At 48.2% G+C, this 26,948-nt stretch overlaps 1 protein-coding gene across 4 annotated transcripts in view; it reads right to left on the reverse strand.

Moving 5' to 3' along the window:
- Nucleotides 1-1,846: 1,846 nt before the first annotated feature.
- Nucleotides 1,847-26,948, reverse strand: part of CCDC93 (coiled-coil domain containing 93) — a 106,787-nt gene continuing 81,685 nt past the window's right edge. For 2 of the 4 annotated variants that reach the window (XM_047772097.1, XM_047772094.1), the window contains 10 exons: nt 25,842-25,923; nt 24,890-24,961; nt 23,634-23,687; nt 22,136-22,198; nt 19,393-19,501; nt 15,481-15,563; nt 14,706-14,743; nt 13,072-13,156; nt 10,908-11,021; nt 1,847-6,365 (listed from right to left, as the gene is read on the reverse strand). In XM_047772097.1, the coding sequence (XP_047628053.1) occupies nt 6,312-6,365; nt 10,908-11,021; nt 13,072-13,156; nt 14,706-14,743; nt 15,481-15,563; nt 19,393-19,501; nt 22,136-22,198; nt 23,634-23,687; nt 24,890-24,961; nt 25,842-25,923 (754 nt within the window). In that variant the 3' untranslated portion in view covers nt 1,847-6,311. Of the gene's footprint in view, nt 6,366-9,726; nt 10,330-10,907; nt 11,022-13,071; nt 13,157-14,705; nt 14,744-15,480; nt 15,564-19,392; nt 19,502-22,135; nt 22,199-23,633; nt 23,688-24,889; nt 24,962-25,841; nt 25,924-26,948 lie in introns of those variants that run through there. The other 2 variants (XM_047772093.1, XM_047772095.1) reach the window with 2 other exon arrangements.

Below are 26,948 nucleotides of genomic sequence, written 5' to 3' on the forward strand. Positions count from 1 at the left end.
TAAATAGAATTTTCATAATAAAAACTAGTGTTTCAAACTTCAAACAGAGCATACAAACCTAGAAAAGTGCAAAGCATATTTTCTCTCTTACCCGAGTTAACCTGACAACACCTAGATATTATCTTTTTTTTTTTTTTCTTTTTAAGGCCAAACCTGCGGCACATAGAAATACCCAGGCTAGGGGTCGAATTGGAGCTGCGTCTGTGACCTGTACCACAGCTTAGAGCAACGCTGGACCCACTGAGCGAGGCCAGAGATCAAAACCGTGTCCTCCTGGATACTAGTCGGGTTTGTTACCACCTAGCAACAATGGAAACTCCTAAATACTATCTTTGAGGTACAGCAATATTAAAATTGTGCAAAGAAACAGTACCCCTAGCATTTAAACCATAAAACCAATACCTGGTTTATATATGACAAAAATCAAACAAAAGCATGTAAAACAATGTGAGGTTTATAGAATTCAAAGAAAATCAGGGTGACTCAAAGGTGAAAGAAAGGCAATTAGGGACAGAAGACCTTCTGTAAAGCAGAACCCTCCAAAGCATGTCTACTGCAAGCTTACATGAAACCAGGAGGCTTTGAACTCGGAAAGATGCTGACAGGATGAATAAAGTGTGCTATCTCTAAAAGGCAGCAAATTAACTGGCCCTCTGGTAAAATTTCCATACTATAAACTGAGATAGTTTTCAATAAAGAATGTAAAGTAGTCATCCCTGACTACTCATTATAAAATTGCAACCATCACCACCAAAGAAGACATTTCTGGTCCGTTTTTGCTTAGCACAATTGAAGCAACATGCGATATAGGGTAGCTGCAGGAAAACAGCTTCCTTTGCCTGATTGGGTCACAGTCTTATTCCCAGGGCCTGACCCAGAGCAGAAGCTCAAATGAATGAGTGAACAGGGATTTATTTTTCTCCTGGAACAAGAAATATGGAGGCAAGTGGTCCCCAGGTGGGTTCAACAGCTCATGGTGTATTTGGGGGCCAGGCTCTTTCCAGCCTTTCACTCTGCCGAGACCAGCCATGCTGGGATGTCCCTTCCCACGGTCTCAAAATGGCCAAGGTTGCTCCCACCACCTTGTCCTTCCCCAGCAACCTGCCAGAACAGAAGCTCTCCTCTGCATCTCAGGCTGATTTTCAGCAGGAAGGGCTCCTCCATACTGGTCACAACTGGGTTAGACACTCATCTGTAAAACAGTTCTTGGAAAACAATTCTCAGGACTGCTTTAGGACAGCTGTCAGGATTCCTCTCCTGGGAACAGTACCACCCAGAGCTGGATAAAAGAGTTCTGCTGGCCAGGACTGACCCGAAGCAGGTTTCCACAAGAGACAGGCACAACTCCCCATGGAGCACCATCTCCAGCTCTTAAAACCCCAAAGCCAGGGGAACAGGGGATATGCTGTGATCCTCACCAGACAACAAAGGCAACCGTATAACAGCCCTGTTCTGTCCCTGGGATGCAGCCACACCACCATATCCCCACCCTGATCCTCCTCGCTGCCATCCGAACCTCTCACACAATCAGAGCAGTACGCCCCTCACTGCTTCATCTCCCCAGAGCTGTTTCTACAGAAGAGAGCCCCCTTTTCACTTCCCTATTTCTCCCTAGACCCTAGAAAAGGAGTTTTGGGTTCAAGGACTTATTTTTGCTTAAATTTTTTTGGCTGTGCCTGCGACATGTGCAAGTTTCTGGGTCAGGGATCGAACCAGAACTACAGCAGTGACCCAATGCCGGATCCTTAATCCACTGAGCCACCAGGAAACTCTGGGCTCAAGGATTTAAAATTCCTAAGGAAAGCAGATCTGGTGTCTTGTTTTTATTTTTTAGAAGAAAACAGAATTAAAAATTAAAAACTTTATTTTTTGAATGGGTAATACATGTACATGGTACAAAATTCAAAAGGTACAAAAGGTATACAGTGAAAGGTAATCCCCACCCCTCTTTCCAGAGGCAACCAAGGCTTTCAGGTTCCTATGAGGGGGTCCTCCTGGAGGTCCTCCATCTGTACGCACACATGTGTATACATAGAACCAGAGACATTTTCTCCCATCCCCTTCCTTTTTTAGAAACAAACACTAGTAAAGTCAAGAGCCTCTTTTTCTCTACTTAACCATGCATCTTAAGGGATCATTCCACAACAGAACATACAGTGTGGCTTACTCTTCCCTTGTACGGATTCACCATAATTTAACCATTTATTGCCCTATGTTGGTGATAGTTTCCAAACTTTTGCTATTACAAATAATGCTGCAATGAAAGTCCTTGTCTGTAGGAAACATTCTTAGAAGCAGCATTGCTGGTATGAAAGTTTTGTGCATTGGCACTTTTGATAGATAATCTCATATTGTCTGACTGCAACTCCCCCACCCCACCCCGCCCCGGGTCCCATGGAGCTGTACAGTTCATACTTCTGCCAACACTGTATCCAGGGGCTGCTTCCCACTTCTTGGTTCCATGTGGCTCAGTCATTTCCACCAGCCATGGTTACCTTTGTGCATGGCTTACTTTAAGCCACAACATAGTCATGAGCAACTCTCTGACATTCATGTGCTCCCTCTCTCCCCCAACTCCCTCCTACATGGGGAGGAAAAACATCTATAAAATGTAATTCCTTTGAAAGGTTTGAAACCTCTGACACCTTTCTCATCCCAACCATCAAGGCTGTGAGTGTGGCCAGCACTCTAAGAGACATCCTCAAAAGCTGCTGAATAAAACTGCCTCCTGTTCTCAAGCTGAGAATATATTAGATGAAATGTTCCATCTACACTTTGCTAATTTGGGAGGCACAGTTACAATCTGGAGGAGCTATTTTATCCAGCCAGGACGCCCTCATGATCCATCCTAGCCAGATGCTGAGGAGACTGTGGTGAGCAATTCAGGCAAGGTCCCTACTTTTGCTGCCCTTATGCCCTGGAGTGGAGGGCAGGCAACAGATGCTGCAAAGGACTAAGAGAATCAAACGCGTGCCATTGACAGAGCTGGGGGGGTGGGGCGGGGAAGGGCAGCCTGTAGTCAGCGTTACAAGATGACACTGATGGGTCTGTATGAGGATCAGAGGGTCTGGCAAAGCCCTTGCCAGGATCTTGGAGGGAGAGCAGCTCAGGCAGAGACAAGGACAGGTGTGAACTCAACACTTCTGAGGAACTGAAGTCCCCATGTCATCAAATAGGCCACAGACCAGCTATTCAATACTCTCTCATGTTTTTACACATTTACTGTGAGAAGAGAGATCATGATAACAGGATTTTCAGCCTCTCACTGTGTGCTGTAAGACGGAATGGCCTGGGCTGGGAACCTGGGGATCTCTGGGCCACCACCTGGCTACTTGGACAGACAGTGGGCCCTCACCTCACAGGGCTTGTTACTGTCCGGCTCTAAGTGAATCATGCTTTTCCCTTGAGTAGCCCCAACACTGGCCACGAGTGAGTCATGAAGCACTTCCTAGGACCTGCTCTGTCCTTCCTCAGAGTGGGTTCTAGGCCAACTAACTGCATCCCAGGCTCAAAGTAACTGCTAACACTTGTTCATACTGCCATCAGTCACCTTCAGAGAGGGCACAATGAGGCCAGCCATGCCAAGGTGACTGAGATTGGGCTGGCACAGGCCTGCGGGCCATGGCTGACGGCCGAGTGCCCTCTCAGGCAGGGCTGCTTTAGTCCTTACAGAGGTGATCAGGGCCACTAACGTGAAAGCCCAAGCTCTCAGGAGGGCACCTCATGAGGTGGAAAGAGGCTTGCCTGAGCACCCATGCTGCCAATTCCTGGTCTCAGGAGGTCTGGGAGCTGTGTATTTATGAGGGAGCAGCTCCTTAGCCTGGGAAAGGCCTCCTGTCCACCAGGCCTTCTGCCTTCTGGTTCCACTGCAGGTCCAGTGGACACTGGCAGGACCCACTCTCCACAGAACGTGGGCAGCGAGCCAGCACCCAGTTAAAACCACCCACTGCAGATGCTAATGAGAGCTTAGAGGGCGGTGCCCTCTGTGTTAAAAAGGGAGACAGCCCCCCACGTAGCCTCGCAGTTGTTTTCTGCACCTCACCTGAGGGTGACCAGCTGAGCCCAGCGACCCATGAGCCTGACTCAGGCCCAGGAAAGCAAGAAATATGTACCAAGTGTCTGCCCCGACAGCTCATGGTCGTTTAGACTGCATGTTCCGCCCCAGAGGAGCTTGTGGAATTAGCAGAAAAACACCCCAGCCACACAATGTGGGTACACAGGATGCAGCCCTGAAATGACCGGGGCCTTTGGGGCATCTCCTCATTTCATGTCCTCATCATTCACAAAGGCACCATCTACCCTGTAGGTTTATCTGTGGCAAACGGAACTCAAGACTGGCATCCGCGGTTTAATTCAAAATGTGTTCAAAGAATGGAAACTAATATATTAGCTTAGGCCTTGTGGATTCAAGAAAGGGAAAAGGTATCTACTGATACCTCCCTCTACCAAAACCAAACCAAATAAAACTCCTTAGAAACAGCCCAAAGTAAATGCCCCCACTCTAACCCTGATGTCACCCTTTCCTCCTCCCCACCACCTGGGAACAACACATGGATAATCTAACTGCTCAAGTTGGTAGTTTGGGAGTGGGTCTATGAACTTGTTGACAAGAAAACCTAGATGTTTCCCTGAACCTAAAACACTTCAAGGTCAAACATCATCTCCTTCCTCTGACTCGCAGAGCAACATCTGCTCTTTGGCAATGGCTTGCTTAACCTCACTGTGCCCTGTCCAAATCCATAAACACCCATGGCCCAGGGCCCCACACAAGTGCAGGTGTGCAAGGCCCAGCACCAGTGCCCACAGCCACCCCCTCACTAGAAGGGCCTCGCCAGGTGGGCACAGAAGCCGAGGGCTGTTATTAATCCAGGCAGAGATTCTCTAAACTACACACTGGCCCTGCTTAATACACACAAGAGAGAATTAAAATGAACATGATGCCCCTGTGACTGCACTGAATGCCCTATTTACATGTTTAAGCATTTAGGTTTTATGGTCCAAATTGGCCGATGTGTGCAAGCCTGGTGCTGGGCTCACTGACTTGCACTGGCCAATGCTTGAGGGTCCAGACAGGAGGAGCTCCGTCTAAATGGACTGCTCATTTCAGAAGAGAAAGTCAAGCCCTCTCCTCTGCTTCAGGGCCCTGCAAAGGTGGCTCCGGGCTCATTTTCCCAGACTGATCCCTAAAGCCTCCTGCAGAGACCCGTCGCCCAGTCTTCCCCCAACAAGCATGACTGTCCCCTTCCCGCCCCCTCCTGAGTTTTAACTGCGGTCATACTTTATCTAAAATGGCCTTCCCACCAATCTCTGCTACTAAACTATGATTCCCCCTTCAGATCTAGCCCAGACCCTGCCTGCTTGAGGTTCTGGGATCTTTGCCCACCTTGCTGCTCTTCCTGCTGGGATACCCTCTGGCACCTGCTCATGGGCCAGTCCCTCTGGGATTTATATAGGAGCCTGGACGGCAGTGACAGGTGGGCATGCCCACCTCTGGGCCCAGCCCTGGGCTCTGTGGAGCAGCAGGAGGCGCGTGATGTGTTCTTAGTGAGGGGCACGCACAGGGCAGGTGGGCTCAGACTCACACGAGAATAGGGTGTGCTAAGGTCTTACCTACTGTCCTCAAGCTGAGGTCCCTGTCTCCAAGTTTTGGAGAGATGACTTGAAGGGACTGTGGGGGAGAAGCCGAGGGCAGATGTTCTGGCTCCCACACCCTTAGGCCTGCTGGCTGGAGCCGAGGAGCAGGAACAAAAGGCACCATGGGCCAGTGAGAGGACCAAGTGACCAGTACCCACATGGGCTGACCATTCAGCTAAAAGATTTGTTTACTAAGAAAAAAAAAAAAATCCCCATGGTCCAGCTCTGGAGTCACATGCTGGGAGCCTGAGGTGCAGGGTCTGTGTCACTCACCCTTCTGTCTCCCGCAGTGCTCACTCTCAGCTGTTGCTCAATTAACACTTACTGAACAAATGAATTCCTCTTTATTCAGAGTCCATACAAATATAGGTACCTTCATATGTGCAATGTTATTGGAGAAATAAAAGCTGAATCGACACAGAGAACAAATATTGCCCACGTCTCTTCACTGATCGTGGGTGTCACCCAAGCCACAATGTTGGCCCGTCTGGTGCCACTGATGACAACCAATGGAAAGATGAGATGGAGGCCAACAGGGGAAGGAAAATATCCAGGCTGTTGAGGTCATCACATCTGCCTCTCTCTATTGCAGCGTTGAGAACCATTTCACGGTCTTGTAGTGGATACATGGCATTTAGAAAAAAACATCATTGATGTCTGATGCTGCCTGGGAATGTTCAGGAGGCCTTGGCTTTCATCTTGGACAGCAGCACCTCATTCTTGCGGCCCTCCTGGAGGGGAAATGGAGAGGTGGGGACTGTGTTAGCATCTGCGGAGGCTGAGCTGGCCTCACCATCCTTCCCAGTCCTGAGGAAGGGCCCGGCCAACCAGTGAACCAGTCTCTCAGTCCACTGCCACCAGCATGGTGGCGCTTCCCTGCCCCACGTTGACCTTTAGTGCCCCAGAGCTACAAAGACTGTCAGACTGAGAATAGGAGAGGACAGGGCACTGCCATTCTGAAAAACTTGAAGAAGCCTCTAAAATACCCAAGGGGCAGAGCAGAAAGCACCCACTTATGTGCCAATCTTGGACAACCCCTTCCCCCCATAAGGAAGTGGTGCAAGCCCTTGGAGACGGTGGCCTAAGGAGTCACTGAGGCAGCCTGGGCTCACATGGCTGCAGAGCATGTGCAAAAGCTCTTACTCGGCAGGAGTGAAGGTTAAGAATGCTGCAGAATCTGACGCCCAGGGAGTTAGGCCACTGTTGCATCGTTTTGGACTCCCTTCTTCCAAAGGGACTTTGGACTTCCCTTCTCACCCTGCATCCTCCCTTTCCCTTGGCCACAGTGGCCTCAACAGTTCAGGACACCCTCCACTGCCAGCAAACCCTCTCCACTCACTCTCTGGGCCTCGTCACAAGGAGCCGTGTTTTAAGTGAGAGGTGAGTGGACGGTGGGAGGAGGGGCGGAGCCCGAGGGTGCAGGCCTAGCAGTGCAGCCAGGGCCCCAGCTGCTAAGCTTCCCTGGAGATCCACTGAGTATGGAAGAAAATTTTTCTGTCACCCTTAACCCTTCTGCATCCAAGACCCCCAGCGTCAATGTTTCTCTCTTCCTGGGCCCTGCCAGGTGCTCCCACCTCTCTGGAGGCCTTTTGCTCTTTCTGGCCACAAATGACCCTGGTTCTCTTGATGGGTTTATGTGAATCTTCTGCCCAGAGCTGGGGAGTGGCTAGGCTCTGGGTTGGGGGTAAAGCTGAATTATTCTGCCAGAAATAAGACAGTCTGACAAGTTTCTAGCACATGTTGGAGGGGGAGATGGTTAATTAGATGGTTAATTTTTCCTGGGATGAGAAGAGAAAGTGAAGATGAGTAACGTTTGTTGTGTTAGAAAAGTTGATAATAAAGTTTTCCTATTTAAAATGAGTTGAGATTTGCTTGGGGGAAAAAACTCCAGCTCCCCCCCTACCCCCCAAAAAAAGTGGGGAGGGACAAAGAAGGAATAAGAACAGGCAGAGAGTCATACTATTATATTGTTATACTACTTTCTCCTGTGCATTTTTGAAAATTTCCATAATCTTTCATTATGGAAATGAATAAAGAAATAAATAAGTTTCATATGACAACGAATAAAGAAATAAGTTTCAATTGTCACCCACCTCCCCTTTTAAATAAAGCAAAAAAAAAAAAAAGTCATGCACAAAACCTCAGAAGCATCAAAACACTGCTGTGGTAGAGTGATTCTGTTTATCACACCACACACTGAGACCATGCTTTTTCAGTAAAGACATCCGAGGCTGTCATATGACCGGTGTGAGCACTGATTAAATTGCATGCAATCTCCTGGAAACCTTTTGGGATCCTAAGGAATGAGTCTGTCTGTTCAGAGCAATACAGTAAAGGCCCTTTAGGTATTTCTTCCTAGGGAAAAAAAAAAAAAAAGGGAAAATATTTCCTCACTTCTGCTTCTTTCCTGCTGAAGACTGAATGGGGCCTGTTACATGTGCCAGACACCATGAGCTCCTCTCATTCCAGAGGATGTGCCCAAAGCCAGTATCATAAAAATGCAGGGCTGGCATTCATCAGTGCTGGGCTGGAATGGAAATCTTGGTTTGGTGACTTAGAGAGAGACTGTACTTTAGAAACATAACTAGTAATACTGCAATTAAGGTAATTTGAGAGTACGTGCTGTTTCCTGGCAGATTTGCTATTAATAAACCCTCCCATGGTGAGCAGCCAATGGAGCTTTAGACATTCCCAATGTCTCTACTCACAAAGGCCTTGATCCCAAAGGAGGCTGGAGTCAGGACAGGGGTGGGGTGTGAGCTGGTGTCTGCCTGGACCCCATGGGCGTCACTGGGGCTCAGTCAATGTGGTGTCAACTGAACCCCACTAAGGGAGACTATGGCGGTCAGAGACCAAGTTCTGGATGAACTGTGGTCCGTGAATAATTACTGCTCAGCACAGTGCTGGGGACCAGGATGCAACGAGAATTCAGAACGTGGGAGAAGACCACGCAGGTTGGGGAAAGGAAAATAAAAGAGGCAGAACAGAGGGGGCTATGGGAGCAGATGCCATCCTAGGATGAAGGTCAGACTTTTCACTGTTTTTCTTCCACAAAAGAGATCTTACCTGGAGCTGCGATATGTAAAACAGCACAATTACTCTAGCTGAAAGAATGGGATGAAAACTGGGGAGCAGCAAGCAAGCCTCAGCACCTGTGGTGACCCCAAGTTACCTCAGAGGAGCTTGAAAAAAATTAAGATTTGGGAAAGCGAACCTGTGGTTGTCTCTTTAAAATTTTTGCAAAGTAAAATGATTTTTTAAAAAAGGAGTACTATCACCATCATCTTATAAGAGAGAGATAATTTTGACAACAACAAAAAAACAAGAGGGCGTGCCATTTTTAAAAAGGTGAATCCTTTAAAGGAAATACATTTAGCTGTCTAAGAACATATTACATTCGCCCTTTTCTTCTGACTTGCTTTGGACTGAAAACAACTGAGACCAGCACCGATCTGAGATTGTCTCAGTGTCTGAGAGTAACTGTGCCAAGGTTGTAACATACGTGAGGGAACCGTTTTCTTCTGGGATCACCCCCAGCCTGCAGCCCCCAGAGCCTGCAGTGCAAGAATGAGCTTTCCCATTTCACTTCTATTTGCTTTGATTTTGATAGCTTATACTCATCCTCCCCAACTCATCTGCTTTTTGTTTTTGTTGTATGTGCAACATCCAAAATGTAGTTCTTCTCCTCAGGGCCTTTTCTCTTTATGCATTATTTGGGGGAAAAAAAAAAAGCTTGGGTGGGGAGCAGGGGATTCCCATCTGTTCCCTGCCAGCTCACTCACTGGCCCTTCAGCCCCAACCTCTGCTGGCCTGGAGCACCTTGCCTGGTCACTCTGCCCAAGGCCAAGCAAGTCCTTCTCACCAGAGACAGGCTTTTCCTGACCACACCCTCTATATAAGTCATCCCCCTGTCCTGCAGCAAAGACTGGAATTTTTTTTTTTTTTTTTTTAAGGGCTGTATCTGCATATGGAAGTTCCCAGGTTAGGGGTCAAGTCAGAGCTGCAGCTGAGGCCTACGCCACAGCTATAGCAACATTGGATCCTTAACCCATTGAGTGAGACCAGGGATTGAACCTGCAGCCGCACGGACACTAGGTTCTTAACCCCCTGAGCCACAACAGGAACTCCTGGAATTACTCATTATTCATTACTACTTGTTTATGAGAGGCTCTGTTTCTTAGCTTGCTATCTGCCTTCCCCACCACAAAATAAGCTCCTGGACACAGGAATCTGGTCTGTTTTACCACCTGATGTGTTCCTGGGGCCATGGCAGGAACTACAAGAACATTTACAGAAAGGATGGGAGATTCTGAGACGTCTATACTGTGGCTCTCAAAAGTTAAGTTACAAAAAGGGGAAGGAGAAGTAGAGAAGGAAAAGGTGGGAAGGGAGGAAGGAAGAGAGAAGAGCCGTAAGAAACATGTAAGGAAAAAAATCACTGGTGTGGAGAGACTATATTTTTTGTTTCACAGACCACGCACCAGGATGACAACTACCTTTAGCTCCCCTGTATTTTCATCAATCTCTAAATTCACTAAAACCACATGGATTTACATTAGAAAGAGGTAGAAAATTCCTGAAAATAAAGCTGATGAGATCTTGGCAAGTGACGGAATGAAGTCTTCTTTACGGAGAATCTCTCAAGAGAAGGACGCTTTTCTTTCTCAAACGATGGAGGGCAACCCTGTCCAAATGCTGGGGAAAGGACAGGGTCAAAGAAAATTCGGCTGAGAATGGGTGTGCTAAGTGCCAGGCACATGCTGGATGCTTCCCTCTCCCACCTGACCCCACAGGGATGAAGGTCCTCCCCCCTTTCCCTGCCCCAAGTGCAAAGCCAGTGGGTGGCAGGATCTAAACCCAAGCCTGCTGCACTCAAAGCTCTCCCTCCCTCCACTGGTTTCTCAAGGTCCTTCTCCAGCCTAAGACTGGAAGGAGGGAAAATTCTCAATCTGAATCCATAACACTGGTTCCAGGTGGCCCTGAGATGGGCTGATGATGTCACTTTACTTGTGAGTATGTTCTGCTTTACTGAGTGTTAGGAAAACAAAAGTGATTCTTTGAATGTTCAATCAGAGCCACAAGATGGGCCACAAAGCAACGCCATCATGAACCACTTAGACCCATGCTTCACTGTCATATCACACTGCCAACCTGCTATTTCCCAGTACAGATCAGCAGAAAACCAAGGGACTGCTCTGGCTTGCAAAGGCTCACCCAGGGATGAACACAAACCTCGCCCTCGCCTTCCACGCCCTGCCCAGCCTTGTTCTCACCTCCTTGAACTCTTTCACAGTCTTAAAGTACAGCCTCTGCTTTTCTAATAGTTCCAAGTACTGGTCGTTCAACTGGTCTCTTCTCATTTTGTTCTCTTGCTTCTTCTTTTCCATCTGTTGAAACATTTTGGAAAATGGTGACGAAAAGGCATGTTCTGAGTAAGGGCAGCTGGCAATGACCAAAAGGCAACTATTTGGGACATTTTCACGGCTTTCCTTCTGATAGTTCCTTTCTATGCCTCGGTTTTGCATGGGTTTATTTATTTGTATGATATTGCAACACCTATAATTTATTCAGCAATCCTTTCACTGGGCATTAATTGTTGCATATAATTATTACTTTTTTGCACACGAGGACAATTTCACAAAAAACAGGGAGGCATTCCCTCTTTACTCAGGAACCCTTCCATGGACCAAACACCTATTTTGTGACTCACACTCACTGCTGGTCTGTGCTGTGGACACCCTACACCTGCCAGTTCTGGGAAACCTGTGCTCTGGAGGGACACATATGTTCCTGCCATGGACTATCTGAGCGGGACCCCTCATGGCACCCAAACACGGAGGGCTGTTTTTTTTTTTTTTTAAACGAACACAACCAAAGACATCCATCCAAATGAGTGCTGTTCTGCAGAGCAGACAGATTTACTCCACTCAAGTGCCAGTCGGTATTCAAACCCTACTGGGAACCCTCGTTGACAACTGCCTTTGGAGTCAACTGAGAGGATTCACTGGCTCAACAAATAGCTCTTGGGTGCCCACCATGGGTCAGGTGCTGTGCTGGCCCTCAATACAGACAGAAGAGGGAGCCCTTCCTGCCAGGCACATGGACACCCTTCTGGTGCCTTCACCATCAAGCCTGGTGGAGGATGGAGAGAATGGAGGGGTCAGGCCCATCTCCTTCTCCAGGAACACACTAGAGAGTCAGCAGAAAGAGGAAGCCAAAGGGACCCCCTAATACTTCCTATTGTTCTTTACTGTGAGCAAGAACCTCTTCCCGAGGACAACAGGAAAGGTAGACAGGCTCTGCCCTGAGGTCTGGGCTGTCATGGGCCTGCAGTTGGCCAGGCTCTCCCCACAACCTCCCTCGCACCAAGAGAGCCTGCCCTGCCCTGGGGAGGTGTCCACGCACACGGACAGATGCTGCCTCACCCTGCCCTCATCTTTGTGGCCGAACAGTCTTGTCACCAGTGACACATTTTTCTGCTCCTCTGACATCATTTTATTGACATCCTTACTGGGAGATGACCATTTGCTACAGGGAGAGGGATATGGCAAGCTTCTGCCTGTGGTTCATCTCTTGGGAGACAGGATTGCAGGCAGCATGAATGCCTGTCTTTCAGGTGCTCACATTCTGGCCTTCCCCCCACCCCCCCAGACGAATGTGCCCCAGGATGGTGAAAGGAGGTGCCCTAAGTCCCCAGAAGGTGTCACTGCCTGAAGACCAGGTGTGTGATACATTTTTTAAACCAGGACTGAAAGTGAGAGACACTGGAGGTATTAGTTGGGATTTGTCTGGTTATGGTGGTAGGAGGATGCAGCTGTGTGTCCAGCTCCCAGACTGTCAGACAGTCTTCATTCCTACTGACGCAGGGCACACATGGAGCACAGAGAAGACATCCTGTGCTCCCCCCAGTCTGGATGAGTTTCTGAAAAGCTACCTCTGGAGCGCCCATACCCCTTTTCAGTTCCTTTCTCTTCTCCTCTGACTTCTTAGGCTCAACAGCCACTCACTTTAGCAGAATTTCACCATTACTTGCCTTTTTCATAGGGGGGTTCCTGATAACTGAAATGCTCTCGAGATGATAAGGAATGAATCCCTAATAGCAAAATGTCAGGAACCAAAGAGCCAGTGAGGATGGGATTCTACCCAGACAGAAGGCCTGCTGGTGAGAGTCTCCTCATCTGTGAAACAGGGGGACACCGCTCACTTAGAGGGCTTTTAGGAGGACCAGCACATGCCTGGTGCAAGGGAGCTAAGAACAGCCTCTGAACGGTCAGTGTAGGCAGCCCGAGGAGCTGTCCTGCCGGGACCGCTCTGCATCCACACTGAAGGTGTGTCCTTAGAACCGAGGCACAACCAGATCCCAGGACAACCAGAAGAGGCCCTCCTCCATCACTAGTGGGAAACCTGGACAGCATTTTAGAAAATAAGCCATCTGACCTTCATTCGACTTTGCTTAATTCCTTCTACGATCTGTTCCATCTGGCGTAAAAACTGGTCCCGGGCAGCAGGGGAGGCCATGGCTCTGAAAGAAAGACCAGCAGAGGTATGACTAGCAAATGGGGCTCTGAGAAAAGGGGAGGCACCGAGGAGTAGGTCCTGTACCCAGACAACACCCCAGAAGGCAGCAGGCCTTTGCCAGGCAGGACAGACCCAGGAAGTCAAAGATTCCAAATTCCAAGGAAGGCTTGAAAATTTACCTGATCTTGTAACTGAATGTTAATCTCCACATGCCACCCCCACCTCCAACTCTTGATACAATTTTCTTAACTAGTAAGTATTTTCTTAAATAAAATGTAACTAAAAGTAACAAAAATACTTTTTACTTTAAATAATGGCAGGAAATGCTTACGAAATAAATTCCACTTAGTTTTTAAAAATCTGTGGATTTAGAGGCACTGCTCAGGATTGGTAAACATTTTTTGAGATTTTCCTAAAAGCAGGCTGGGAAACCTGGTTCTGTTCCAGGTGCAGCAGCCTGGTGAGAGGACCCCCTGACACTCGCTTCACCCGTAGTCCTGCAGAAGGAATGACACCAGAAGCATGGGGCGCATATGAACACAAGGACTGAGGATTCTTCCAAAGGACCTGCTGACAGCAGAACTCACCACAAAAGTACACAAACATGTTTTTTTTTTTTTTTTTGGCCACACCCATGACATGTAGAGGCTCCCAGGCTAGGGACTGAATCTGAGCTGCAGCTGTGACCTATGCCACAGCTGTAGCAACACTGGATCCCTGAACCCACTGCACCACAGTGGGGAACTCCTAAATATCAGCTTTTCTCGATGACCGGAGATAAAGATGAAGGCACCAGTTTTAGACCTGTCACAAGGTTGAAAGTCACTAATTGAACCTGGGTATAAAAGGGAGCTGTTGCAACTTCTGTTTGTTTTTAATTAGAAATGAAACTTAAAAATCTACAGTTTGTAATCCATTAAGACTGTGGACCCTAGTCACCCACCAGGGGACAGCTGAGATCTGTGCTGGAAGGAGAAGAAGCCTGCTGGACAGAGCCGGCTCTAGGGCTGCCCGGATGGTGGATGGGCTCCTGGCTGTGCTCCAGGGCTGGTATAGACTTGGGTACAGATGGGCCTTGCCATCCAATTTTTGGAGAAAATATTTATATCTGAACAAAGATGTTTAGAGGATACACATTAACTTAAAAGATAAAATCTACCACAAAATTTGAAGTGTTTACAAAATTACATAATTTCATTATCTAACAGTTAATGCACTTCTATATTCTCAAAAACAAATGTTATTAATCTAATTTTAGCAGGACAAAAGTAATCTACAGAGCAATGATAGTAGTTAGGCATAATCAAATTATTTGAATGTTAACTTTCTCCCTAAGTTACTGCTTGGTGTTTTTTAAATTCACTGTACTATCACTGTGTCTTTTGCAAGAACTCAAGGTCTGTGCAAACCAAAACACATCTGCATGAGGCAGCGGGGTGGGCATGTAAGACCCACACCCTGAGCACTTTGCTCAATCACACCATTGGAAGACAGAGGTAAACCCTGTGCAGGGCACATGAGGCACTGGCAGGAGGAGGATAAACAGCACTTACTGTGAGAAGTTCTCATGAATTGAGTTCAGCAGGCTAATCTGGGGAGGCAAAAAAAACCCCAATAAGCAAGGGCTGAAAAGTCCTTGAGCTACCCCAGCCACTGAAGCCTGCCATGCATCTCTGGATACTGCTTCTGAAAGGAACAGAGCTTGTTCATGCAGATGAAAGTAACGTGACAAAAAAGAGCAACATGTTTTTAACCCCATGGTTTTCCCAGAGCCTCTTCCTCTGGCTACAGGAACATGGGAGAAAGTCCTGTTGACATGACTGACGCCCCAGCTGAGAGACCTACGTCAACATTAGGACTCTTTGGGAAGCTCCCCTCTCTACCTCACCAAGTACTGTGCCTTACGTTCAGGGTCATCAGCGTAATGGAGGGTCAGTGGGGGTGGAGAGTGAGAACACTGTGCCCCTCCTACTTCTTCCCACAGGGTCTCTTTGCCTGTGTGGCCAGCCCCTCCTGGATGCACCCTCAGGGCCCCCTCCCCTGGGCATGCCTCAGCCCACACACAGCACCCTCTATCAGACCCCATGACAGTCCAGGGCAGTGGCCACAGGGCAGCCAATGAGAGATGCCATCCTAAGAGGAAACACAGTGGGAGCCCCGGAGGAAGGGTGCCCTTTCTGACTTTGTGCCCAGCCCTGGGCACACACCAGGTGGCCCTCCCACATCAGCTGCAGGCCTCTGCATACCAGCTTCCCCTGAACTTCCCTGGGGCGACAGCAGTGCAGCTGCTCATCTGATCACAGTATTCTCTTTCAGAAAGGCTCTTACCTCTTTTTCCAGATAAACTTTTTTGTCATCCAGGGTGTTATATAAAGTGAAGAACTGCTTGGTTTCTTTGTGCACTGCTGAAACTGTAAATGCAAAGAAAGCAGTACAGAAGTGAGAAAACGTATCACAATGACCCCAAAGACCCTCTGCCTGGGGCTGACACTCAATGGCAGTCTGCCCTGAAACCCCCCAGGGCACAAAGTCTGGTGCGGGGCTGTTGCAGCCTGGCTGCACGTGGCAGGGTGACAGGCCCAGCACAGACCAGGGATTAGAGGGAGCCCCCTGTCAGTGTGCGGGGCAGGGGGCTTTCTCAGAAGAACTCCAGGTGAGGGGTCTGAGAGGAAGTGGCAGGCCTACTCACATTTGTCACCCCAAGCTCAGCACAGCCCAGGTGGCAGGCCCTCCAAAATATCCATGGGGCCAAGAGCATGCCTATCCCAGGGCAGGATGCACATCTAACCGGTCCTATGCATGTCTAAGTGGGCACTGACTTACCAGGCTCCCAACATCCTTACCTACAAAATCACCCTGCATCTCTGCCCATCCCCCCTTTCCCTCTAGGGTGCCATGTTCACTGCAGAACCTGGATGCTGGGGTGAAGGGTTCCTCCCCAAACAGCCCTTCTGCTGTGTGTGGTGGGGTGGGCAGGCCCCATGCACATGGCCCTGGCCTTCAGGACTTCTTCACTGCTCTGAAGTCCTGGAACAGCTGTCCAGAGGGAGATAAAATCCCATGACCTGGGCTCACAACCACGATTGGAGCCTGAGTTGGGAGCTTCAATTTAATTGTAGCTGGAGATCCCAATGTCTAACGGTGATCAGACATGGCTGAGACTGCAGTGGGGTCTGGCTCCTTTGGGAGTAACACAGGTTGGGGAACAGGGAGAGGGAGGGTAGGCCGTGGGCACTTGCAATTTCCTTGGGCAACTGCCACTAATACCCACAGCCTGATTCTTTAAATCAATCATTCAACTTCCAACTTTCACTACCCAGTAATAGCTGTGACTCCCTCCAGCTATGCAATCTGTAAATGGGTGGGGGCTGGGAACATTTGATGTACATATCTGGTATTAGAAATTAATAATTTAAGTACTTAGATGCAACAGTTAAAACTGTTCCCAACATCAAAATGCCTGATTTGTATGAAAATCACTTCGTGAACTGCTCAATATAAAGTGCTATAATTATAATAAAATATAAGGTATTAATGCTAAGAGCTTTGGAACAGTGATAATCAATCCCGGCCAAAAACCAGAATCATCTGGGGGGAGGTTTTTTTTTTTTTTTTTTTTTTTTGCTTTTTTAGGGCTGCACTCGCAGCATATGGAAGTTCCCAGGCTAGGGGTCAAATTGGAGCTACAGCTGCCAGCCTACACCACAGCTCATGGCAATGCTGGATCCTTAACCCACTTCGAGAGGTCAGGGATCAAATCTGCATCCTCATGGATACTAGTTGGATTTGTTTCCACTGCACCACAATGGGAACTTCCATGTGGGGAGTTTTAAAAGTCTCATGACCAAATGAATGAGATTTTCTGGAGATGGGACCCATGTGATTACAATGTGCAGCCAAAGTTGAAAATCACTGTCATAAATAAACCAGTCAAGGAGTTCCCATAGTGGCGCAGCAGAATCGAATCCCACTAGGAACCATGAGGTTGCGGGTTCGATCCCTGGCCTTGCTCAGTGGGTTAAGGATCCATGGTTGCCGTGAGCTATGGTGTAGGCCACAGATGCAGTTTGGATCTGGCGTTGCTGTGGCTGTGGCGTAGGCTGGCAGCTGTAGCTCCGATTAGACCCCTGGCCTGGAAACTTCCATATGCTACGGGTGTGGCCCTAAAAAGCAAAAAATACATACATACATAAATAAATAAATTAATTAAAAACCAGTCAACTTGCAGCTTTATGATCAAGAATGTGTCTGTCCGTGGCTTGGATCCTGGCGTTGCTGTGGCTGTGGTAGCAATAGCTCCGATTTGACCCCTAGCCTGGGAACCTCCATATGCCGAGGGAGTGGCCCAAGAAATGGCAAAATAGACAGGAAAAAAAAAAATGCGTCTGTCACCCTTACCCTGTCCAGCTCAAGGTTCTGGGTGGGGCTTATAGATATTTGATGATTATAATATTTAAAAAAAGATACAGATATTTTGGTACAACTGCTTGAAAATACCTTTGGTGTAAAAAATGTCCTCTCAAAAATAACTTTAACATGTCAAATTTACTCTGGAAAATACATGGATGCAAGGTATTGTTATTTGTTTTTATTGTTAAAGCCTTTCAAGTAGACAGGGGCAGAAAATCAGGGGAAAGATTTAATTTATGGCTGAAACTATTTTCTGCGGAGAAACTGCTGCTGTTGACAAGTGCCCCCTGACCATCTGAATCAAACGGGAAGACTATGTAAAATATCAGGGTGGTGGGGTCAGTCATGATAGGGCTCATGCTCTGAGTAGGACAGTGCTCTGGCTTGAACCAAGAAGGATGCTTGAGAGGCTAACATCTCAAGGGACAACCCAGGGTAGACCATGGAAGGAGATTCGAAGTTTGCCAAGAGGGCACTGCAGGGCACTGGCATCTGGGCCCCGGGGACCAGGTCACAGGGGTGAGGTACCCACGGCCTGCAGTGGGGCGGCCCAGATAAGGCATGACTCTGATCAGTGTATTCAGGACTCTGAAGACTGTCCATCCAGTTATGAGGAGCTATTAAATATTAAAGCTTTTAAAAGAGGACTGTAAAATGATCAAATTTATGTGTGTGAAAGATCTCTCAGTGAGTGCAGAGGAGGGGTCAGGCTCTGGGCAGTGATGAGAAGGCAGCTATGACAGAAGTCCAGAAGAAATGGACATGACCACTATTCAGACACAGAACTGGCAGAGCAGCATGAACCAGAGATGACAGGGGTTGGGGGATGGGGGTGCTTATCCTGGCTCGATGGCAATCACAGTGACTGGGGGCGGGGGGCACAAATTCAGTTTTGTACTTGTTGAGCTGAGGTATCAGGGTGCATGCAAGAGTGGGAGCTGAAGGAAGGTGTGGTGGTGCAGGACCCATGCACAGCGGCTCTCTGAGCTGGGTCTTGAAGGATTCTGTCTGACAGAGGTGAGAAGGGGTCCTGGCTGCAGGTAACAGGAGGCGGCAGAGCCCACAGCATCAAGACATCAAAGTGTGTGGTGTGTCCAGAGGCAGCATGTGGCCTGGGGTAGCCAGAGTGGGGACTGAGAGCAGGAAAGGGGCCCTCCAGGCAGGCCCCTTGGACTGGAGAGGACCTCAGGAAGAGTAAGGAGAGAAGTTTTTGTCAGTGAGTCCTAGGGGGCTCCTGAGGCTGTGTCACTGGAGGGAAGTGATATGATTGGGTGGGGGATGAGGAACTCAGAGAAGGGGCTGAGCTGGATGCAAGGCAGAACAGACATGGCAGCGACACTGCGACCAAAAAGGCAACTCTGAGGACCACTCTGAGCCTGACGAGGTGTGGTCACTGACTCAGGCTGAGGGACCCAGTCCTGGACCCTTGGGTGAATATGATGCTATCAGGGCAAGGACCACACAAGCAAGGTGAAGGATGAGTGAGGACTAATCTAGAGATGCTGGGGCCACAAGAATCCATGTGATTGGAAAGTGGAGCCTGAGGGCTGATGTGGATGAGGAAGGGCTGAAAGCATTGCTCTCAGAGCTCAGTCAGTAGAAGCCACCTTGTTCAGGGACAGGGCAGCACACACGGTGCTACCCTGGGATTCTGGGCTACATGGAATGAGTGCCGAGCAGGCCTGATGATGAGCTGGAGCCCTTCCCCGGGGATGGCTTTCAGGGACGGCGCTATGATGCACCCTCCTCCAAGCTAAAGAGGGGCAGAGACCCTGGCCACCGGCCCCTCCCAGGCCCAGCCTCAGGAGCTTGCGTGGTCGAAGCACCTACTCTGGCGGTAGAGCTCAATAAATCTCTTCTGATATTGTATTAGTTCGGCTCGGCTGGGTACTTCATCAATCTTGCGGTGCAAAATTGCTATTTCTCGATTTCTTCGAGCCTAAATGCAAAAGGGAAGGGGAGACAACACTCTTTGGTGAAAGGCCTTAGTGTCCTCTGGGGAGCCCACACACTGCCCCACCCACCCTGGGCCCAGACACACAGCCAGAACCCAGGCAGTCCCTCTTGAAAACACATAGAAAAGGTGTGTCTCTGAGCTGAAGCTGCAGGAGGCATCACATTCATGGACCAGGAAGGAAGATTCTGAATGGGGAGGGCATCTGTGGACAGCACCCCAGGGAGTCCACCTGTCCCCAGAGCAGCTGATGCCAGCAGTGCAGGTGAGAACCAAGTTCTTCCCAGACGATGAGTGCTCTGCTGCCTCCACATAAGCCCCAGATCCTTCAGCTTGCTGGACGAGTTCCTATAACTCACTCCTAAAATACCTGTCTGGTGTCCCCTCCCACCACTCCATAAAATGAACTCAAGTCTATCAGCCAAACATCCCCTGTCTGCATTGGGGAGGCAGAGCCAAACATCATTCAGGGGAGCTGGGGCTCCAGGCGGGTGGGTTCCCTGAAGGGTACCTCTGGAGGAGGCCGCCCAGCTCCCGCCATGTTCATGGTATAAGGACTAAGGATGAAGGGGCTCTCAGTGCTGCCCTTCCCCTGTGCCTCTCTGTCCTCTAATTTACCAGGGAAATTTATCAGGAAAGCCCCTGGGGCAAACCCACCATCGACTCCAGTGACCAAGCCTAAACAGGGTCTGCTGCTCTGGCTACAGGGAAAGACGTCTTCTTTTCTATGGCCAAGGCTATACCCACAGGCTCTGTGTCCTTAGTGTGTCCCCCCACCCCCACGATTCTAAAGAGAATTACTCATTCTTTTTATCAACATCTTTAACCTCTCCTTTTCTATTGGCTTCTTTTGTTGGCATTTAAATACATTCCAGTCCCTCACCCTTGAGAAAGGCCCTTCCTTAAACCTTGATCACCTTCCAGCTATCATCTTCTTCCTCCCTTTAACAGCACAACTTCCTGAAGGCCAGGAACCCTCAGTGCCTCTGACCAGCCCCCTTCAGTCATCCCCCAACCCAGTGCTACCGGCTGCTCCTAAATCCACTAGAACTGCTCTCACGGAGGTCACCACGGACCTTACCTGTGCACCCTAGCAAGTCTCAGCTTCTATTTCCTGACTTCCAGTAGCATTTCCCTTTCTCTGCACCGAACGCTCTGCTCAGCTGCCAGGAGACCCCAGGCTCTATTTTCCTCAGGCCTCTGGCTGCCACTTGGCCTCAAGCCTCCTTGGTGGATTCCTCCTTTCCCTCTTCTGAGCATATATTTCGCAGCTTCAGTTATCACCTAGACAGTGCTGACACCTGGGTCTCCAGCCCAAACTATTCTTGGACATTCCCACCTGGCTGAGTACCCCAACCTTTAAAACTCCCAAAGGGCACTTCTATTCACACTCCCATTCCCTTCAGCCCTAACCTTTCTCCTTCATGCTTTTTCTGAATGAATAATGTAAGGATCCACCCTAATGCCCAAGTCAAAACTTTTCCACCATCCTTGATTGTGCTTTTTCTCTGACCCAACTGATGCTAAGGTCCATGGGATACAGCTTCTCAGCCTCTTGCCTGCCAGTTCATTTCCATTCATCCCCACTGACCCAGCTCAGACTCAGACCTTCAGCAGGCTTTTGCGTCTACTGAAGCTTCCCTTGGGCCAGTGTGAAGCAGCCCAGAGTAGGTAATTCGCACATAAGCTCCCTTGCACTTTGATGTATATGGACATATCTTGGTTCTCAAACAGCCAGCAGCTCCCAAAAGATGGGCTATATCTTTTACTAGTCCTTTTATTAGTTGCTTTAGACCTAAAGCAACACTGAATATACATAGGAATCACACAGTCAAAAAGTTTCCAAGTCTGCAGCTGTGCTGTCCTGATTTAATTCTGTGTCTCTTTAAGATTGGTACAGCGTCCTTGTATCAAGGACAAATCTGATTCACCTGAATTTAACCAAACAGCCCGGGAAAATAGCAAGAGCCAGAGAAAGGAAAAAGAGAGTTCTGATGGTCCCTGAAGCCCTTTGGCCACTCCCGTCAGAACTCGGCCTTTCCTTCCCAGAGAACAGAGAGAAGTCTGGGGTCAAAATGCAATGAGTTAACTCTTGGCTTTTGAGCATCCATAAGCCAATATCCTGGCAATGTAAGGGATTTTACAATTCTGTTTATTTTGGATTCTATGTGAATCTAGAGCCAACTTTAAAACCTACCTCCCCATATTTTATGGCCTTCTCACAAACCACCAAAGTTATCAAATAAGAAGACTAAAATGGGCACTTAATTTTAGAGGAAAAGTACTAGACAAGAACCTTAGACCTTGAATCTTAGCTCTGGCATTTACCAGCTGCTTGTACTTAACAGATCTGAGTCAATTTCTTCATACAGAAAATGAGGCTAATAGCTGCTTTCTACCCAGGGTGACGATGAAATCAAATGAGATGATGGTGAAATAATATGCCAATGTGAGGTGTTACAACCCCATCTTAATCCACTGAGTTACACTCCAGACAGAAGAGCAAACAGCAGCCTTAGTACTGAGATGCTCCAGCTCTAAGATTCTGAGACTTTCCAGTTCTGCTACAGGACTTTCATACCTAGTTAGATATATTTATTAGCTCTTGTTTTTACTCACCTGCAGTAAGCGAATCTTATAAAGTTTCTCTTTTTCCATGTTATACCTCCTGTCTAGGTCTTCCTGAAATTGGAAAAAAACACAATTATCTGGGAATAGGAAATATTCATTTTTCGATGAAGTCTTTTGAACTTGAAGGTTTTTTTTTTTTAATCTCCCTTATCCTGAGCCCCCAAATTAATTTTTTCAAATGGCCGAGTTCAGGATCAGGTCCTATATCCTGTGAGACCCTTGACACTCTTTCATATCACTTTCTAACAAATCTTCCTTGTGTACACACACACACACACACACACACACACACACACACACACACACGCGCACATTGGAATATTATTCAGCCATAAAAAAGAACAAAATAGTGCCATTTGCAACAATATGGATGGATCCAGAGATCATACTAAGTGAAGCAAGTCAAAGACAAATATCATATAATATCACTTATATGTGGTATCTAAAATATGATGCAAATGAACATATTTATGAAACAGAAACAAACTCACGGATACAGAAAATAAACTTATGGTTACCAAAGGGGAAAGAGGGTAGGGAGAGATAAATTAGGGATAAATTGGGATTAGCATATACAAACTATTATATATATAACAGATAACCAACAAGGTCCTACTGTATAGCACAGGAAACTATATCCAATATCCTGCACTAAACCATAATAGAAAAGAATATATTCCCATCAGCAGTACAAGAGGTTTCCCTTTACTACACACACACACACACCCCAGCTCCTCCACAGGGCTCAGCTGCAGGCAAACCCCAATAGCCTTCACTGCAGAAGTCCCAAGACTCATGTTCCAGGAGCCTCTGAGGACGTGAAGGGAAGAGGAATCCTAAAGCAAGCAAATATTAGAGCCTCTCCTGCTTCTCTCTTCCTCCTCTTCTCCCTTTTCTATTCCATTCTCCTGGAAGTACCTGCTTCACTCAGAATAGGGGTCAGCAAACTACAGCCCAGCAGCCAAATCCCACAGCCCTTGGGTCAAATTTGCCTCTCTGCCCATCTTTATAAATAAAGTTCTATTGGAACACAGCCATTCCCATCCTTTCATTTGCATATGGACTATGACTGCCACAGCGGAGCTGACCCACAAAGCTGACGGTATTTCCCACCTGGCCCTTCACAAGCCACTGACGCTGCCATGCAGCCCCACATGGTGAGCTCTCTCCCGCTGTGCTGCCTGGCCCTCGGACGCCCCATGTAGGCCTCTCCCCTTCCCCGCTCAGATATCAGAGTGGAGACAACACCTGCATGAGGTGCTGAGAAGGAACCCACAGGGATGTTGGCCCCGACGTCCATTCCCAGGGAGGTCCTGCCTCCATCTGAGGGCAGGTATGCCAGACGGAGCCAGGCCCTGAGAGGCTGCAGAAGAGGAGGTGGTGTACGTATGATTGAAGGAGGCCCAGGAAGCTGTCAAAAAGGACACAAATCTGCCTACCACACTTGCAGAGGCCAGTGGCCACCCTGAGAAGGGCAGGTACTCACGTGGTGAGTCATCACAGGGGTCGGGGCACCTTGCGGCTCTCCCCCAGAGAGGGCCTGCAATGAGGAAAAGGAACAGACGCCATTACTGAGTAAGGGACTGAGGCAGAAGTTGAGGGGCTTGATGGAGGAAGGGGTAGGGGTGCGCAGTCCCTGACCAGGTCTGAAGAGTAAGCAGCCTGTACGTGAGCCCCGGGTTTAAATTGTTCTTAAGTGTCTGTCAGCTGCACACTAACAAGTCAGTCTGTCTCTGAACATGGGTCAATCCCTCTAACAGAACGTGACTGTTGAGGACAGAAATGCGATCCTGGAAGTCTGAGCTCTGCAAACCCAGAGGCTGGCTGAGCTGACATCATGAGGCTCAGAGCTCAGAGTCTTGGAAACAATTGGAAAGGCTGGCTGTGTGAGGATGGTCCCAGGACACCACCCACTGCACAGCCACACTCTTTGACCCCCCACCCCCCCACGCCTCCGCTGCCTGGCTGTGGTAACAAAACTCTGTGGCCTATCTCCCCTCTGAGTGTGGCAGCAACCTGCACAGCCCCAGGTGCAGCCCTGGAGGAAGGCCTATGGACTCATGCTAGCTGCTTAGATAAGCCCGCTCCCCTCCCTGAACCTCAAGTTCCCAGTTTCTACAAAAGAGGGGATGCAGTGGATGGTTCCAAGGCCATGCCCAGCTCTCATAGTCTAAGCACAGGGATCCTCAGCAAACAGGTTTTGAATGGAGTGTGAGAAGGGAAAAAAAACCCCACAGTGATCCCTACAATCTCATTTGGTGAGAGAAACAGACTTATTTTTCTGTCCTTGTCCACACGAGCTCCTTGGGAGAGCAAGGCCTCTGGGCAGAGCCAGCTGGGGCAAGTTCCTAAGCCCAGGATGCTTCCACGCTCCTGGTGCTCTGACATCACACCCCGTGTTCCTGGGCAGAGCAAAGGGTGAAATGAACAAACAGGTGCAGAATTTAGAAGCAAATGGGACAAGTGAGAACAGAGCTCAGGGGGTCCCTGGAAACACCCCGTCCCTATGGAGGGGGAGGCTGGGCTTGCAGCCCGTCCAATCCTGCCTGCCGTCCACACCCTTGGCTGCTGTAACCCAAGAAGAAAGACAAAGGACTGGGATGGAAATCTAAGAAAACCATTTGAGAAGTGTGTGTTCAGAGGACCAGGCTGAGAAGTCTGGTCCTTTTTAGCAGCAGACTTTGCTGGTGAGTCCTCTGGAGGAGCTGTCATGGTAGAAGTCACAATGGCCTCAGCCCTTACCTTTTCACCTCCATCTGGTGCCCTCTTGGCCTTCAGGCTTTCAATTTCCTGCTGCAGCCGTGCCATCTCCTCCTTTAAAAGTGATGTGAACATTTACAACAAAACTTGGACAGGCTAGTAACTGGATGTAATCATTTATCTAGAGCCTTCTTTTCACGTTTTTATGAGTTTATGCCAGGACAAAAAGTCCATTAGGAACTAACTGCCCAGGTTCCCGATTTTCGACCTGAAGATTTTTTTCAGGATTCAAACATCTGTACCTCAGTTACAAGGGGCAGGTAAGGCTTGCAGTAATCATGGGACTTGGAATGAGTGAGTGGCTTACAGCCTAGCCCAGAGCCTCTTTCGCTCTCATCTCTTGTCCATAGGCCTGTCCACCTTGTGGCCTGGAGCCCTGCTATGTTACCAAGGCCTTCCTCCACACGCCACCCCCACCTGCTTAAGTCACATCCAGCTTCCAGATGGCTCTGGAGCCACAGTGGCCTCTCCTGCTGTGGACTCACACAGAACTCAGGCTTCTCTCCTGCTTCCCACGTGGTCACCTGTGCACGAGCCACCCCCACTACTGGACCACACGAGCTCTCAGGTGGCAGAATATGTGATGCACAGACACATCAGGTTTTCAGGGAGGCCCTGGTTTCATAAGATGCTATTCCTTTCACACTTCGTAAGACTTGTCTTTTAAATCCACTTGTACATTAGAAAACACTGTTAGACTGTGCTCTCAGTCTTGGGGCTTGGCATGCACACGTCCTCATCTAACTCACTTCCGGTGTCCTTGGAGGCACCTACCTCACTACCCTCTTCCTCTCACACACTGGCATATACCTGTCCAAGTGAATCTATTTTCCTGACTGCATCTGGACAGGGTGCTGCAGCAGCACAGAGGAGGTAAGGCAGGAGATTTTATAAGAAACTTGGTTCATGTCTGCTGACACCAAGCAACACTTACTCGACAATGTGCTTTAAACTCCTGTTCCTGACTTTTCAGATTTTCATTCATGGCTACAAGGGCTCTCAAGTTCTCCAGGATGCTGCAGAGAAAAGACCGAAAATGACCAAATTCCAACAAGCCATTGTGATTTTATGAAGCACAGTGAAAACGAAAACCCCAGATCAAAAGGAACTTCTTTCTTAATTTCCTTTGTCTCTCCCAAGAGTGTCTAATGGGTCTCCCACATATGACAATGACTACCATTTAACTGACATTATTATGCATTTACATAACATGAGTTCATCAGGCCACACTGAAACAAACATTAATAAACATTACAGAATACGGAATTAAAATGTCAACTGAAGAAACATCAGTGAGTTTCAAGATTACTGTCTACTTTTAATGATACCAATTACTCAACAGACTCAGAGCACAGACAGTATTGTAACTTTAATTCCCACTCTTAATTTCCATTCTGAAAGGAAACGAGTTGCTTAAGGTCATTAAAAGCACTAATTTGAAATTTCAAATGTCAAGTATCTGATAGTACTTTGCTCCATATTAGGAAAAGAGCGTTTCTAATCATAAAGCCCAGTAATCTGAAGGTACGTTTTGTTTTTTTGCTAAAAATATCCATCTAGTCCAGAACTCCTCAATGTGTGCCTAAAGCATTTGAAGCACTTTATTATTTCACAATTTCACTCAAGTGAGGGACACTTACAAGAATTTACAACCCAGTTTGGTGCTAAAGTGGTCAAATGCAAGCACTCCTTATATTTAATTTAAATTGTCTAAACAGGAGTTCCCGCTGTGGCTCCATGGGTTAAAAATCCGATGTTGTCTCAATGAGGATGGGGGTTCAATCTCTGGCCACGTTCAGCAGGTTAAGGATCCGGCATTGCCTTAAACTTCGGTGTAGGTGACACATGTGGCTCAGATCTGGTGTTGCTGTGGCTGTGACATAGGCTGGCGGCTGCAGCTCTGATTCAACCACTGTCCTGGGAACCTCCATATGCCACAGGTGTGGCTGTAAAAAGAAAAATAAATAAATAAATTGTCTAAAGACAACTAAAAAAAACCCCCCAAACCCCCCAAACCCAGCATCTGTGTCTTGGCAAAAAG

This window comes from Phacochoerus africanus, chromosome 3, assembly GCF_016906955.1.
Source record: "Phacochoerus africanus isolate WHEZ1 chromosome 3, ROS_Pafr_v1, whole genome shotgun sequence".
NCBI lineage: Eukaryota > Metazoa > Chordata > Mammalia > Artiodactyla > Suidae > Phacochoerus > Phacochoerus africanus.